The sequence below is a fragment of the Mobula birostris genome, chromosome 7 (genome assembly GCF_030028105.1).
Source record: "Mobula birostris isolate sMobBir1 chromosome 7, sMobBir1.hap1, whole genome shotgun sequence".
Classification (NCBI taxonomy): Eukaryota; Metazoa; Chordata; class Chondrichthyes; order Myliobatiformes; family Myliobatidae; genus Mobula; species Mobula birostris.
In genome coordinates, this window is record NC_092376.1 from 54,489,305 (window position 1) to 54,507,406 (window position 18,102).

At 38.6% G+C, this 18,102-nt stretch overlaps 1 protein-coding gene across 1 annotated transcript in view; it reads right to left on the reverse strand.

Annotated features, from left to right (window-relative positions):
* Window positions 1-15,505, reverse strand: part of LOC140200210 (LIM and senescent cell antigen-like-containing domain protein 1) — a 109,119-nt gene extending 93,614 nt beyond the window's left edge. Inside the window, exon 1 of the mRNA XM_072263192.1 lies at window positions 15,252-15,505. Within this exon, the coding sequence (XP_072119293.1) occupies window positions 15,252-15,280 (29 nt within the window). The 5' untranslated portion in view covers window positions 15,281-15,505. The remainder of the gene's footprint in view (window positions 1-15,251) is intronic.
* Window positions 15,506-18,102: the final 2,597 nt, after the last annotated feature.

Genomic DNA, 18,102 nt, shown 5'->3' on the forward strand with positions numbered 1-18,102 from the left:
CGCTAGTTGGAAACTGTTCAGCAAGTTTACATTTCTATACATTTTCCTGTCAGTTGGCACTTAACTCTCTATTTCAAACCAAAGGGCTGGAACTAGTCCAACTGATTTCAGTTTTGCAGAAGAGAAAACGTGCAGAATTAATATAGATAATAAGTCAGATAGCACACCAGGGCCAAAGAAATGTTGGTCTCCAAGACTGAAATTACCACACAAGGAGGGAATTAGAAAATTCAACAATAATTAAATTCAACTCTTGTGAAAGAGCCATTCTTTTCAGAAAATCACCTGTTCCAGATCTCATGAAGGTCATCAATCTGCACCATTAAAACTTCTTTTTCTCCATTGACTCAATGGGCACTTCCAGCATTCTCTTTCATTTCAGATTTCCAACAGGTATATTGCTTTCTCCTCCCCTCATTCTACTCCTTTATACTTTATAGTCGCCAAACAATTGGTACTAGAACGTACAATCATCACAGCCATATTTGATTCTGCGCTTCTCACTCCCTGGATTACAAATATTAAACACTAAAAATATTAAAAATAGTAAAAATTAGTAAATATTAAAAATTTAAATTATAAATCATAAATAGAAAATAGAAAAATGGAAAGTAAGGTAGTATAAAAAAACCCGAGAGGCAGGACCGGATATTTGGAAGGTACGGCCCAGATCTGGGTCAGGATCCGTTCAGCAGTCTTATCACAGTTGGAAAGAAGCTGTTCCCAAATCTGGCCGTACGAGTCTTCAAGCTCCTGAGCCTTCTCCTGGAGGGAAGAGGGACTAAAAGTGTGTTGGCTATTTATATCTGTTCCGATACATTAGCTGTGATCAGCAAGTGCTCACCATCCTTTCACAGTTGATATGTGCACCATCTTCGTGCCATTCATGACATTCCCTTTGTTCTCTATACCCATCTCCCTTCTCTAAAATTTTAACCACATCTTAAAAACACATTTCCTCGTTCTGTTCGGACATTACCACAAAATGTTAACTTTTTTTCTCTCTCCACAGGCGCTGCCTGATCTGGTGAATATTTCCAGCATTTCCTATCAATTTCTCCCATCACCCAGGTTCATTACCTTTCACTGAACTCTGAGCAACTTGAAATTTTAACTCAATTTCTCTCTTCATAGATGCTGCATTTTTAAGATTTCCTGCTTTTACTTTAGATTTTCCGTATCTACATCTTTTCAAGTAAGAAGATAAAACTGGACAGAATATCCAAATGCACAGACCAAGATGTACACCCAGCTCAGTCAAGTTCAATGATCCTCACCAAAAACAAATGATCACCAGGTATGTCATTTGAGAATAGAGGCATCAGCAGTGACGGGGCATTTAAAGAGGGTATGGTCTTAGAAATCATTAGCATTGACCCTGGTGGTAGAAGTTGTGTTTGGTTGTTCTCTGTATGACTGTTCTCCTTACCCTTGGTACTTCTTGTAGTGTATTTGATATTTCAATAATATAATTAATCTTGTATGTATAGTCTTATTAAGCATTCGCATTTGTTTAAGTAATTAAGGGTTATATGTAAAATTACATTAGTTGCTTCACTTAAAGTAAAAGCCAAAGTTACACCTACATTCTTGGACTCCCTTGTGTTTCTTCGAATTAATTTCATGTTTTGAAGTTACAAAATACAACAATTCTGTTTCAAGTTGAAGGTCAACTGATTACTGTAAGCTGTCCTTACTTTAGGTGATGGTGGTGGTACCGGGGCACCTGCCGTTGCTGGGCTTGTGAAAAAGAATGAGTTACAGGGCATCTGGTGAGATGAGAGGAATTGACGGGATTCTAAGTCATCAAAAATTCAAGTGGGCCAAATGATCACAGTCAATATTATGAAACATGAAAATAATAGAAAAACAAAAGGTTTTTGATCCCATTGGTTGATCTTAATGACATGGAAGAACTGACTTTTTTCATTTGCTGAGCAAAGTTTAAGTGAATTTGCATTTGCTCCCTCGACTTATTCTTATATCCTGTTCCTAATTCACATCATATCAAGAATGGTGTAAAATAATTCCAAAGATGTATTACATGAGATAAACATTTAAGATAGATTCATGTTCCAATAAAACAAGTAGATTCTATTTCATAATGTTTAAACTTATGTAACCAACACCAGTTAATAAAATATTAGAATTGCTATTCTTGAAGTACAATATTAAAGAGGCACTTTAACACAACAGACTATATTGAAATTAGTTCCCACTTATCTTTTTCCAAATCCTGTAATTACTCTGATGATACTAACTACTATTCATTAGAAACACCATTACCTATCCTTCAGCTCATTCCATTTGCTGGTCTTGCTATCTGCAAAAGGATGCCATACGTGCTAATGTAGTGATTAAGGAAATTCCAAGTAACATATCTCATAAATATACTGGGATATTTTAAAGGTTAGTGAATATTTATTTAGGGAATAAAACACTTGATTTTATTCCCTAAAGAAATATTAATTTGGAATATACTACAATTGTAGAATTCAAATCTTAAAATCCAGAATTTCATTAGGAATGGACCTCAGATTGAAGAGAAAGCACCGTAAATGTCTTTGTTAAATTGCAAAGCCACCAGAAGTTGCAAAGATCAGAATGGTTTTCAGTCCGATAGAAGCTGCTGTTATCTATTCATGTAGTACATTCTAAGTAAAACATCCAAGAATACTTCAGTGTAGAATTAGCAAATATTATAATAAGTAAAATACTTGAGCATATTACCAAAATAAAGAATATTAAATGCAACTAGACAACTTTAGGAATTCTACAGATTATTCCTCTGGCAGCTACAAAGTCAAAAACATCAGTGAAGTTAAGATTAAATTTAAGAATGGTTCAGAATCATGTGTTCAAATTTAACACAAGACTGGGAGAGGCAAAGTCATGGTAGTATTTAATAATATGATTAGGAATTTTAAAATCGAGGCACTGCTTATGTTCAGCAAATACTGGAATGGTGAAATAAAGGACATCCATGGAGTTCAAGCGCAACATCTGATTTGTATTGCAGTGATTTAATTTATACTTCAGAATTCTATTTATTTTTAACACTGCTTTGCCCCAGATGGATACATTGAGCAAAACCACCAAAACAGATTGAAGTGTCCTTCAATCCCATCTGGAGATCATCTTGGAAATTTGTATGCATCTTTTTAACATGAGAAAGTCAAAATCTTGCAATTTCTGATGAGAAAATATACTACTCTTGTTAATATTACATAGTACCTATACCACACAAAATGAAAAATCAACGCATTAGCTGACCATCTCACCACCAAGCACGGTCAGAAATGAACAACAACGGCCTTGCCAACAATGGTTATATTCAGCGAAGGACTGAGGTAGTAAAATTATCATTGAATTAAATTTATTCTACAAAAAAAATTCACTGTAGTACATGACCCACTATTCTTCTGTAATCCTCAACACAATGTATTATTTCAAGGTCATCTGTAAATGCCACTAACCTTCATTAGATCTTTTAAATCAAAGCACTGGAGAATTTAGAAGCAGAAGGTTTGAATAATGATCAATAGGAAACGTTATTGCCCTGACCATCACTGTCCCCAATCCCCATTTTTAAAATTTAAATTTGTATTTTTATCGCTTGTGCATACTGTGCAAAAGTTCATTAGCTGCCTTGTAAATGCACATCACAAGGCTCTGCAAACCTGAATTTCAGATATCAATTTCTCAGGGGAAAAAAAACGAGACTCAGTGGTTAGGTTTTGTTTCATACTAAATCAATGCACAATAGTTTTTGAGTTAACTTCTGATAACTAGTTTTAATGTGATACATAGGATTAAGTGAATTTTAACTGTTTCCATCCACTTTAGAGTTCTGAAAACCTCCAATATCCAATGACTCTCAATGTCAATATTCCAAACTCTTTTCACATCTGAGAACTGTCTTGCTACTAATACTTTTAACCTGTCTAGAACATCATGCTTCACTACACAGTGAGAAAGGGATGATTCCAATTCATTCACTATGAATATCTGTAGGACTAGATCTTTCAAGGTTCCACAACTATCCTTTTTCTGTTATAGGGCTTACTTAAGCAACATTTTTAAAAAATGTTAACTTGCTTTTCCATATGAACATGTCATAAGGCATGAATACAAGTTTCTGCAGATGTGAATGGCATGAACACAAAAATTACACAGCACAAAGGCATGTTCGACATGTCATTACAAACTTGCAGTAAACCCAAACACCCATCTCAGCTGCAAAAGCATTTTGATGAATTTAGATGATCAACAAGATCATAATTGCTACATTTTGTAATAAACTAATAGCACAAAACATGGCTCCTCAAAAAGGCTCATTAACAATCATAACATAAGGAGTAAATCCCAAAAATGTAATTGAAGGCCCATAATAATGGCCACTATTCATACATCAACTTGGAATGCCCGAAACGTCCCTCGTGACAAGTAGCTTATTGTTCACTTAAACTTTAGAAAATAAAAGGGTCAGTGTAGTCCAAAAATTCAATCAAGACTGGACAAAAAAAAAGTCATATCTTTAATAAATTTACTTTAAAAAAAATTAAGGACACTTTGATCCCCCTTCCAAAAAACTGCTCCCTAATTCTACTAGGCTACAATGATCATTAAACTTCTGACTTAACTGATTGGTGTTGAATTGACAAATCATGCCAAGACTACCAATGAAGGTATAACTTTGGCATTCTCTTACCATTGTTAGCCAATTACCAATGCTATAAGTCACATATTGAATGAGGGCAGGATTGAACTTGCCTATAAAATCTCAAGAAGCCTCCCACACAAGTAACATATCCACTTGTTGAGTTACCAGAGGGAGACCATTTCACAGAAATGTACCAGCAGATTTAAGAGGAGAAAGGATAAACCAACACCGTAAAGTACCATATAAGGAGCAATTATTCAGAAAGCACAACTGAATCTTATTCCCCACAGAAAATAAAGAATGTTTTTAATAATAAACTGGGTGTGACCAATAACAGTTGTAACTCATGTATCTAGACTTGAAACTTAGGAAGTTAAAGAACAGCTAGCAAATGGTCAACTGGGCTTTAATGCATATGCAATATATTAGTAGAAGGAAGAGATGCAATAAATGTACAAAGCTCAACAAAAGTAATTGGAGTATTTTAGTGTCTGAACCTAAAGAGCATCATTATTACCTTAGTGGTGATGTAATTTCTTAAAAAAGGCAATTATCCTACCAGGAAAGATTAGGCAAAATTTGACCAATTGTAAATGGAGATTGGGAGAACAAGGAGTTATTTACAAGGGGCACAATTCTGAAATGGTTTGATGATGAAAGTGCTGTGTTGTTATTCAAAGAGCAAAGCAAATTGTCAAAGTACATATATGTCACCATATACTACCTGAGATTTATTTTTGTGTGGGCATTCACTGTAAATATAAAGAAAACAACAGATAACAACAGAGATAAAAAAAACACACACAAAGATATACAAGTAACCAATGTGCAACAGACAGAATCAGAATTAGACCATAAGACCATAAAATATAGGAGCAGAATTACGCCGTTTGGCCCACTGAGTTTGCTCTGCCATTTCATCATGGCTGATCCATTTTTCCTCTCTGCCTCAATCTCCTGCCTTCTCCTCGTATCCCTTCATGTCCTGACCAATCAAGAATGTATCAACCTCTGCCTTAAATATACATAAAGACTCCCCCCCCACCCCATAGCTGCCTGTAGCAACAAATTCCAGATTCACCACTGAAGAAATTCCTGTTCATCTCTATTCTAAAAGGACAGTCCTCTACTCTGAGGTTGTGTCCTCTGGTCTTAGACTCTCCCAGCATAGGAAACACCCTCTCCAGATCCTCTATCAAGTTCTTTCACGGTTGCCATCAGGTAGGAGATACAGAAGCTTGAAGGCACACACTCAGCGATTTGGGAACGGCTTCTTTCCCTCTGCCATCTGATTCCTAAATAGACATTGAATCTTTGGAGACCACCTCACTTTTTTAAAAAATACACAGTATTTCTGTTTTTGCACACTTTTTTTAATCTAATTGATTTACTTGCTTATTTATTTATTATTATTATTTTTAATTTTTTTTCCTCTCTCTGCTAGACTATGTATTGCATTAAACTGCTGCTGCTAAGTTAACAAATTTCACGTCACATGCCGGGGATAATAAACCTGAATCTGATTCAATGAGATCACCCCTCATTCTTCTGAATTCTAGTGAATACAGGCCCAGAACCAAACGCTCTTCATATGTCAAACCGTTCAATCTTGGAATCATTTTTGTGAACCTCCTTTGACCCTTCTCCAGTTTTAGCACATCCTTTCTAAGATAAGGGGCCCAAACCTGCTCACAATACTCCAAGTGAGGCCTCACCAGTGCTTCATGAAGTCGCAAAGTAATATACTTGCTTTTGTATTCCAGTTCTCTTGAAATGAATGCTAACATTGCATTTACAAAATACTGGAGGAACTCCGCAGGCCAGGCAGCACCTATGGAAAGAAGTACAGTCGATGTTTTGGGTCAAGACCCTTTGGCAGGGTTGGAGAAAAAACACTGAGGAGTAGATTTGAAAGGTGGGGGGAGGAGAAAGAGAAACACCAGGTGATAGGTGAAACTTGGAGGGGGAGGGGATGAAGCAAAGAGCTAAGAAGTTGATTGGTGAAAGAGACAGAAGGCCATGGAAGAAAGAAGAAGGGGGTGAAGGAGCACTAAAGGGAGGCAATGGGTGGGCAAGGAGATAACATGAGAGTGGGATAAGCGGATGGGAAATGGTGAGGGGGGATGAGGCATTACTAGAAGTTTGAGAAATTGATGTTCATGCCATCAGGTTGGAGGCTACCCAGACGGAATACAAGGCATTGTTCCTCCAACCTAAGTGTGGCCTTATCTCGACAGTGGAGGAAGCCACAGATGGACACATCAGAATGGGAATGGGAAGTAGAATTAAAATGGGTAGCCACTGGGAGATCCTGCTTGTTCTGCCGGATGGAACATAAATTAACCTTTAGGGAATCTTGCACAAGGAGTGTCAAGTCCCTTTGCACCTCAGTTTTTTATATTTTCTCTCCATTTAGAAAAGTCTATCCTTTCATTTCTTCTACCAAAGTGCGTGGCCATATACTTCCCAACATTGCATTCCATCTACTGTTTCTTTGCCCATTTGTTTAACCTCTCTAAGTCCCTCTGTAGCCTCTCTACTTCCTCAAAACTACCTACCCCTTCCCCTACCTTCATATCATCTGGAAAACTTTGCAACAAACCCATTAATACCATCATCCAAATCATCGGTCCCATCACAGATTCATAGAAAAACCATAGAAAACCACAGAAAAACTACAGCACAGAAACAGGCCTTTTAGCCAGTCTTGGCTGTGCCGAACCATTTTCTGCCTAGTCCCACTGACCTGCACACGGACCATATCTCTCCATACACCTCCCATCCATGTATCTGTCCAATTTATTCTTACATGTTAAAAAAGAACCCGCATTTACCACCTCGTCTGGCAGCTCATTCCATACTCCCACCATCCTCTGTGTGAAGAAGCACCCCCTAATGTTCCCTTTAAACTTTTCCCCCCTTCACCCTTAACCCATGTCCTCTGGTTTTTTTCTCCCCTTGCTTCAGTGGGAAAAGCCTGCTTGCATTCACTCTATCTATACCCATCATGATTTTATATACCTCTATCAAATCTCCCCTCATTCTTCTATGCTCCAGGGAATAAAGCCCTAACCTATTCAACCTTTCTCTGTAACTGAGTTTCTCAAGTCCCGGCAACATCCTTGTAAATCTTCTCTGCACTCTTTCAACTTTATTAATATCCTTCCTGTAATTTGGTGTCCAAAACTGAACACAATACTCCAGATTCGGCCTCATCAATGCCTTATACAACCTCACCATAACATTCCAGCTCTTATACGCAATACTTTGATTAATAAAGGCCAAGGTACCAAAAGCTCTCTTTATGACCCTATCTACCTGTGACGCCACTTTTAGGGAATTTTGTATCTGTATTCCCAGATCCCTCTGTTCTACTGCACTCCTCAGTGCCTTACCATTTACCCTGTATGTTCTATCTTGGTTTGTCCTTCCAAAGTGCATTACCTTAACTTGTCTGTATTAAACTCCATCTGCCATTTTTCAGTCCATTTTTCCAGTTGGTCCAAGTCCCTCTGCAGGCTCTGAAAACCTTCCTCACTGTCTACTACACCTCCAATCTTTGTATCATCAGCAAATTTGCTGATCCAGTTTACCACACTATCATCCAGATCATTGATATAGATGACAAATAACAATGGACCCAGCACTGATCCCTGTGGCACACCACTAGTCACAGGCTTCCACTCAGAGAAGCAATCCTCTACTACCACTCTTTGGCTTCTTCCATTGAGCCAATGTCTAATCCAATTTACCACCTCCCCACGTATACCTAGCGACTGAATTTTCCTAACTAACCTCCCATGTGGGACCTTGTCAAAGGCCTTACTGAAGTCCATGTAGACCACATCCACTGCCTTCACTTCATCCACTTTCCTGGTAACCTCCTCGAAAAACTCTAATAGATTGGTCAAACATGACCTACCACGCACAAAGCCATGTTGACTCTCCCTAATAAGTCCCTGTCTATCCAAATGCTTGTAGATTCTGTCTCTTAGTACTCCCTCCAATAACTTACCCACTACTGACGTCAAACTTACCGGCCTATAATTTCCCGGATTACTTTTTGATCCTTTTTTAAACAACGGAACAACATGAGCCACTCTCCAATCCTCCGGCACCTCACCCGTAGACACCGACATCTTAAATATATCTGCCAGGCTCCCTGCAATTTCAACACTAGTCTCCTTCAAGATTCAAGGGAATACCCTGTCAGGTCCTGGGGATTTATCCACTTCAATTTTCCTCAAGATAGCAAGCACCTCCTCCTTTTCAATCTGTACAGTTTCCATGATCTCACTAGTTTCCCTTAATTCCATAGACTTCATGCCAGCTTCCTTAGTAAATACAGATGCAAAAAACCCATTTAAGATCTCCCCCGTTACTTTTGGTTCCGCACATAGCCCACCACTCTGATCTTCAAGAGGACCAATTTTATCCCTTACAATCCTTTCACTCTTAATATACCTGTAAAAGCTCTTTGGATTATCCTTCACTTTGACTGCCAAGGTAACCTCATGTCTTCCTGTAGAACACCACTAGTCCTCGGCAGCCAACCAGAGGAGGCTCCCTTTATTCCCATACTTTGCCTCCTACCAATCAGTCACTACTTTATCCATGCTAGTATCTTTCCTGTAATGCTCGTAGCTTGTTAAGCAGCCTCATTTGTGGCACCCAATGTTCACTCTTGGGTATGCATATCACACATCTTTTGTTACTAGTGCCCAAAGGAATTTAAACTGCGCACAAAAGGTTGCCACCCTCTACCTCGTTGGCATGTTAAGTATATTTCACGATCATACATAATCATATTTCTTTTTCTGGTTTCTGATGCGGACGATGTTGACAACATGGAATTTTCAATGACTTGTCTGCAGATTTCAGAACCGGCTTATTTATGCTGTTTTTATTGAAGAAATTATTGACTCACTATGTCAAACTCCAAAGAAGTAACGGGTATGAAGCACAAAACAACTGCTAGTCCATTTAAATCATGAAAATGACTCCAGGTTTGAATGACTTATCAGATAGCTATGGGCCTGTATTCACTGGAATACAAAAGAATGAAGGGTAACCTTATTTGAACCTATTGAATGGTGAAAGGCCTTGACAGAGTGGATGTGGAAATCTTGTTTCCTATGGTGGAAGTCTAAGACCAGAAGACACAGCCTCAGAATAGAGGGGCGTCCTTTTAGAACAGAGATGAGGAAGAATTTCTTTGGTCAGAGAGTGGTGAATTCATTTGCCACAGGCAACTGTGGAGGCCAAATCTGTATACATATTTAAGTCAGGATGACAGATTCTTGACTGGTCAGGGCATGAAGGGATACAGGGAGAAGGCAGGGGAAATGGGACGGAGGAAAAAACAGATCATCCATGTTGGAATGGTGGAGCAGACTTGATGAGCCAAATGGCCTAATTTGGCTCCTTTCTCTTATGGTCAAAATAGAAACTTCTACACCGAAAGTTCACGAGGTCAGGAACATATAGTTAGGAAAATTACTTATGCACAATACAGAAACTGGAGTTACCTGCATGTATTGTCTCGATGCAAATGTTGCTGGAGAATTTGCAAGTGGGAAGAAGTGGAGTGATATTTGGATACTTGACTTTTTAAAGGGTCATTTAGCAAGCAAACCACATATGGACAGTGTGCAAAAGCTCCAGCAAGAAAATCCTTCAGTACCCGCTACAGATGTTTTGAAAGAGTGCAGATGAATGACAGCGAAAACAATCAAACTGACAGGAGATCAAAGTTCTTATTGACAGTATTTTGCTAGCTGTTAAAATGAATACCTTTATATATAAAATTCAATGCACACCTGTTGTTGTCACTGGGCAAAAAATTGCACAGTACAAGATTTTTGCATGCTCTGGTCATGACAAAGTAGAGGGAACATTGATGAATGTTGTCAAAGGCCTTCTGAAAATCCAAGTACACAACATCAACCAAATTTCCTTTGTCTATCCTGCTTGCTATATTTCTTCAATGAATTCCAACAGATTTGTCAGGCAAGATTTTCTTTTGAGGAAACCATGCTGACTACGACCTACTTCATCATGTGCCAACCCCAAAACCAATCATTAGCAATTGACACCTACATCTTCCCAACCACTGAGGTCACACTAACTGACTCACAAGTTCCTTTCTTCCTCCTCTCTCCGTTCTTGAAGAGAGGGTGACATTTGTAATTTTCCAGTCTTCCAGAATCATTTCAGAATCTTGAAAGATCATTACTAATGCCTCAACAATCTCTTCAGCTACTTCTTCCAGAACCCTGGGGTGTACACTACCTGCTCCAGATGACTTAACTACCTTCAGACCTTTCAGCTTACTAAGAACCTTCTCCCTAGTAATGGCAACTCCACACACTTCTGTCCCCTGACACCTGGAACTTCCACCATACTGCTTGTGTCTTCCACAGTGCAGATTGTTGCAAAATACTTATCCAGTTTATCTGCCATTTCCTTGTCTCTCATCACTATCTCTTCAGCTCACTAATTTTTGCTCTATTATATGCCCTCCCTTGGCTTTTAGGTTAAATATCACTGGCATACGTTGTGAAATTTGCTGTTTTGCAGCAGGACATTGCAATACATAATAATAAAAAAAACAAAATTACAATAAGCACATAAAATTAAATAAACATTTTATTTTTATTTATCTATTGAGATACAGTGCATAATTGGCCCTTCTGGCCTTTCGAGCTGTGCTGCCCGGAAACCTTCTGATTTAATCCTAGTCCAATAACTGGACAATATAAAATGTCAAATTCACCTACCAACCAGTATGCCTTCGGACCCGGAGGGAACCCACATGGTCATGGGGAGAATGTACAAACTCCATACAGGCAGTGATGGAAAAAGTGCAAACACAAAAAAGAAATGGGGCAACTTGGAGCAGATGCAAGTTACCCTCCATCAGGAGTTGATGTGTTTCATCACCAATCTCTCAAAGGACTTCATCAGAGTGGATAGTGCTACTAGACAACAGTCACTGAGGCAGGGGGTTGTTTCCTCTTGTTGAAGAATCTAGAACCAGTGGGCATAATTTCAACCCAAGTGATTGAACGATTGCGACTGAGAAGGATAAATGTCTTTACTACAAAGAACATGAATCACTCCAATTTTCTATTAAGTGTACACAGAAGCTCAGTCAGAAATTAATTGGACCAGGCACATTAAATCTGTCACATGGAATAACATGGGGAAATTGGTTAATGGAACAATTCTGTAATTATTTACTGGAAACTGAAATAAAATGCTGTTGGAAGAGCCCAGAAAGATGGAAAAAAAAACATAAGATAACTAATAAATGAAGGGAAACAGATCGTGAAACTGATTTGCTTAACCTCAGAGAGGTTAATCTTTTGTTAAATTTTACACCTTTTATCCTACGTCTTTCACTGGACAATTCAACTGAAGACACAGTTGTTAAAAGGTGCAACTGTGGAAACAGTTCAACAAAAAAAAATTACAAATATAACTGGACTGAAGTGCAGTTATCACAGGCAATGCAACATACAAATTATAAACGGAGCTTCCTATCAAACAGTTAGTTCGCCCAAATTTAACCAATGGTTCCCACCAGCAGTCTGAGCATAAAGAATTAGCTATATGGAAAATTTAAATGTGGTCACTAGAATACACATTGCAATTTAATATTAAAGAGGTGAGGTATTTGTCTCATTAGATTCATTTAAAATTCTAAGTGTTAATTGATCATTTACGTATCTCCCAAGGCTTTTCATTCTCCATCACAAAGGCTGCCTACTACCACCTCTATAGTACCACACATCTCTACACCACTTCAGCCATTTGTTGCTGAAAGCTTAAGACATTCTTCAGATTGTCTTCTTCCTTTATAACTGAAGTTTTCATCCAAAAACTTGCTACTCAAATCCAACATTTCATTAAATCGTAACTACATATCCTTCTGCTTGAAAAGGACAACAAATTTCATGATATACGCCAGAAATATTAAAACTGGTTCTAAACATTTAGTTAAATCCCATCCCGATATTCATCTGAAGCAGACCTTCAGGATAGAAGATGACTTGCTTCCATTCCAACTTTGTAGGGTCTGGTGGGGCCTGTGCAGGAACTCAGATTCTGCCTCAGATAGACAGGAGCTATGCTCCTTCAGCTACATTCACAGAGCTTCTCTGCGCTCCATATTCACGGACTCAAGCACTAACCATTATTCTTTGAGTAGCCACCCCCAGACGTTTTCAGTGGAGGTGTTGGATTTCTTCAAGAAGTCTTCAAGCACATTCTTCAATCCTTTCCTCTTTCTAATCCAGGGGTTCCATACCTTTTTTATGCCATGGACCAATATTAGACCCTTGATCTAATCTCATCACATAATAGATTCCAGACACAGCGTCTGCTCTCAGTGTCTTTGGTCATCCTTACACTCACAATCATACGTTATAAACCAGGTCCACCAGTTTTAAATCCAACAATTATTAATTTTATGATTCGCTTTCTTGATTTTAAATTTCTCTTTATAGCCGCCTCCACCCTTACAATCAATGAATCTGAATCTGTCATTCCCCATCGACTTCCACATCTGTGCATTAGACTGCCTTCTAGACCTTGCCTGGGCTTTTTTTTCTGCAGCACAGCTAGCACATTTGCAGGCTCACAGCTTCAGCAACCTGGGTTGAATGCTGACACCCAATAGCATCTGTGTGGAGTCTGTATGATCTCTCTGTGACCTCATGACATTCCTCCACCATGCCAAAGATTGGTGGGTTGGCAGTTAAATTGTTACTGTATATTTCCCCTGTGTAGATGAGTGGTAGAACACCACTATGGACAATCTGGCACATCCTCTCCATGACTTACTGAATAAGCAGCAGAGCACCCTTTCAAACAGACTCATTCAGCTCTGCTGTCATAAGGATTGTTACAGAAAATCTTTCCTACCAAATGCAGTAAGCATATACAACAGCTCATCTCTGTGCGAAAGGAGAACATACATCATAGTACAGTAGTCTGTTTCATTATTTCATACATTATTGCAAATTACTGCACATGATAAATTATTGTGTATATTATTCTGTACTTTATTATTAGTTAAGTCTGCACACTGCTAAGTGTGTTTTTAAATGTTGGTGCTGTAACAAAAGAATTTCCCACTCAGGATCAATAAAGTATTTATTATTATTAGTTAATGGGAATCTGGAAAGATAGGTCACAGGAAAAATTAGTGGAAAATTGGATCGTTCTGTGAGCTGGCGTAGATTCATTAGTCTAATATGGGCTCATTCTATGTCATAAGGAAAATATGGTTGTTATTTGACCCAGTATCATCAGTTCTGTCTCCTTCATTGTTTTGGTGCCAATGCCATTGTTCCATTAGGATTCAATGAAGCTCCTTGAAGTATTCTATTATTTTAAAAAGCAAGCATTCAGTGAAACTGAGCTTTGAACAAATGCTTCTGACAAATAATATATTTTAATTTAGTTTTAAATTATTAACATTAAAATCCAACCTGTGCAAATCATACAAGATATCTAAAACAACACACACAAAATGCTGGAGGAACTCAGCAGGCCGGGCAGCATGTGTGAAAATGAATGATCAGTTGATGTTTCAGGCCGAGACCCTTCTGTCCTACCGAAGGACCTTGGCCTGAAACATCAATTGTACTTTTCTCTATGGATGCCGACTGCCTGTTGAGTTCCTCCAGCATTTTGTGTGCATTGCTCAGATTTACAGCATCTGTAGATTTTCTCTAATCTGTGATAAGATATCTAAAATGCTGCCTTGTGTATGTTAATATAAATTTCCATCCACATGGCTCAGTCTACAATCGGTTAACTAAAATAAATTTAAAATCTACCTAGTACATCTTAAGGAAGTGAAAAAGCTTCAAGGAGCCAAAACTCAAAATAGAACACATCTCAAATTTTAGCCAGAAATGAAAACTGACATCCAGATTTTTTTTCAATCTACTCTTTGTAGTGATTACAGGCTTGATGAGTAATTTTCTGGCTCTATTGTGGATTTTTTCCCCCTCTTTTATGCTGACATAGCCACTCTGACTCCCAGCCCGTTACTGCATTTACTTCCTGGCTTAAATGTGCATTTAAGAGTTAAAAACCAAAAAAGAGTATAACTCTCTCCAATGTTCATTGTACTCGAGGGCGGCACTTAGTTTAGGCCTCAAGTTACAAAGTTTAATACAATGTAACTTTTGAAAGAAGTTAACATTACTAATCTTGCATTGAAGGGCGTGGTGACCAAAGATTAAACAACTCATGTTAACTTTTAGCAATCTCAAAATTTAAGGGTTACATACTGACGGAAATTTTAATTAATTTTAAATCATCAGGAAAAGAGCTTGCAGTTTAATACTGGAGGGGTCTGCCTCGTTTCCGCCTTTTTTAAAAATTAATTAAACAGAACAAAACCTGAGACGAAGAAAAAGCACTAACTGCAGCCATCGAGTCGCCCCCGCCAAGTACCTCCTTGCCTCAGCCTGAATGGTGCTAAAACAATTTAAAATGCAGACAACCTCAAAGCACCGTGGAGACACATCCAAGCACAATGAAAAGTGACTAGTCGTGACTTTTTTTTTACCTTCCGGTCATTCCAGCAACGGCGAACATTCCCCGTGCCTGTCACGCTGGGTGAGGTGGCCGTGACACCCGTCGCTCTGACTCTCCCGCTGTCTGACCGAGAGGCCGCAACAATGGCGATGCTGCAGGCAAACCCGGCGCCCGCTTGCTCGCCTTCCTCCGAGCTGTCAATCATTCACTGCCAAGCTGGCTCAGTCTGCAAAGGCAGGAGAAGCAGAGAAACCGCGACTGGCAATACACCAACGAATCTGAACTGGAGGCAGTGTAGAAGTATAATGAGCTAAGTCACTTGCACATGCTACAGGGGGTGTGGACGTACGCCTACGCGGAGAGGGAATTGCAAGGGGAGTTCGTGTTGCTGATATCTGGTGGGAAAAGTTACACTTTTAAACCTTATACAGTACTAGTTAGGCTGCCTGGGTTGTGATTGTTTAATATGGTGGTGCAGAGGCTGTAGTAATGGATATAATATGTCATCCATTACTGAATGGCAACAGCAGTATGTTAAACAATATTTTATCAACATATTATATTGGAAAATGCAAATGCACACATTGTATTTTCTATGCATTACAGTATTTACTCAAATGTATTACAGTATTTACTCAAATGCACACATTGTATTCTCTACAATATTCTCTATGTTAGCTCATTAGAAGGTATTCACTATGTAGCCATGACTTTTGACCTGTTCACTATTAATTCATTTAGAGAACTAGAATGAAACCAAGTAGAAAGATAACGGTGGCGAGTAAGGTGATGAAATATGTGGCAGTATGTCAATACAAGACCAACTAAGAAATAACTGTGGTTAGGGATGAGAAGACATGTGGTCTAAAATGTAAACTAGGACATAACTAAGTTAGGGAATAAAACAATAGTGGAAAGTCGAGAGCGGATATATTGATGATATGTAATCACAGGCCGATTGGATATGATAATGTAGCTAAGATAGGAGATTGCTATAAAGAATGCTGTGTACAAGCCTCGACGGGCAGTCAGCTACTAGCTTTCTGATTGTCTCAACTTTGATTTGCAAATTAAAGTTTAAAACGTCTTGACAGGTTTTCTGCGTCTCCTTGTCGTTTGTGAGAAACGAGAAACCACGACAATAATAAAATAAGCGGTTTCCTCTTTATACGTCAACATAATGAATACAAGTATATGCGACCTGGATTTTTTTTAAATTGGCATGTTCAGAATAAAGCAATGTGATGTTGAAAGGGAAAGCAAATCAAAAGGCTGACAAATGTAGATATAACATCAAAAATGAAATTTCCAACTTGATAAGATCACTGAAGTAAAAATGAACATTAACCAAAATTCAATACTCGTATTTATTTCTCAGTTTGCAGTGATGGCCCTGAAGCATACTAAAACTATCATTGTTATGAAATGCACTACATAAGCACAAAACTTTTTTGAATGAAAAAGGCAATAAATTACAATTAAAGGTATATTGTTAATTGTGTTTGCTCTTAATTTATTGCAAGAACAGGTAATGAAATACTGTATACGATGTTTATGAAAATTCCCCATTGATTTTACCTGTTATTTCAAATTCTTCTAGTCTATCATCCTCCCAAGGGCGTAATTAACTTTTGCTATCATTGTTTACTCAGCTTCAAGACTTTAATCTAATCGTCCCCTTTCCTGTAACAATTATTTAATTTCCTCCTTCCAGTAGAATTTCCCAAAACATAAATTCTACAATCCACACGAATATCCACATCTCTGGTGACCTAGCAGCATAAGATTTTTAAGTACCAGTAAAATTACTTACTGCCCATTATGCCTGCTGAAATTTAGGGCAGCAATGAAGGTCCTCCATCTCCCTCTGTCCCTGGCCACTCAGATGCAGTTTCCATAATAATTTTGTTTTACCAGTCAGGGTTATTAGACCTGAGCTGAATCCCTGAACCTGGAGGACAGGTAGACCACTCTTAATCTAGCCTCTGTCCTTTGAGCCGTTTAGCATGGGTGACCCTAGTTCTCCAGGTCATTGAGACATGCAAGCCTCCAAGCTATGATAAGGTTGTGATCTTCTTGGAGGTGCAATCAAATTTTGCAGAATGTTTTCCACTTCCCTTGTCAAACATATCTCTTTCTACCCCCTTCTCCTGCCAACATTCCTACTGCTTTTACAGTTGAACTAAAATATACAAACTTACTGGAGCCCTTTGAGGACATAATGAGCACTGTGGACAGAGGGGGACAGGTGGATACTGAATTCTTGAGTGGGCAAGGATCTGACAGATGGAGAACAATGTTGTTAGAAATTAAATTATTACTGAAATAGTGAAAGATGGCTGCATACCAAGGGGCTTGGGAGTGCTTGTGCATGAATCATAAAAGGCTGGTTCGAAGATGCAACAGGTTACCAAGAAGACAAATGGAAAATTACCCTTCATTGCTAGAAAGATTGAATTTAAGCGCAGTGAAGGTATGTACAACTGTATAGGGTACTGGTGAGGCTATAGCTGGAGTACTGCCTGCAGTTCTGGTCCCCAAAGACATAATGGCTTTGGAGATGTTGCAGAGGAGGTTCACGACATTGATTCCAGAGATCACAGGGTTAACTTATGAGGAGAGATTGAGCTGCCTGAGACAATGCATTAGAATGGGGGGGGGGGATCTTATGGAAACATAAAATTATGAAAAGGGTATATAAGACAGAGGCAGGAAAGTGGCTTACAATGTTAAATGAGACTAGAACCAGGGGACATAGCCTCAAGATTCAGTGGAATAGATTTATGGCGTTACTGTAGCATAGTGGTTCGTGTGGATCTATTACAGCTCAGGGCGCTGGAGTTCGGAATTCATTTCTGGTGTCCTCTGTAAGGAGCCTCTGT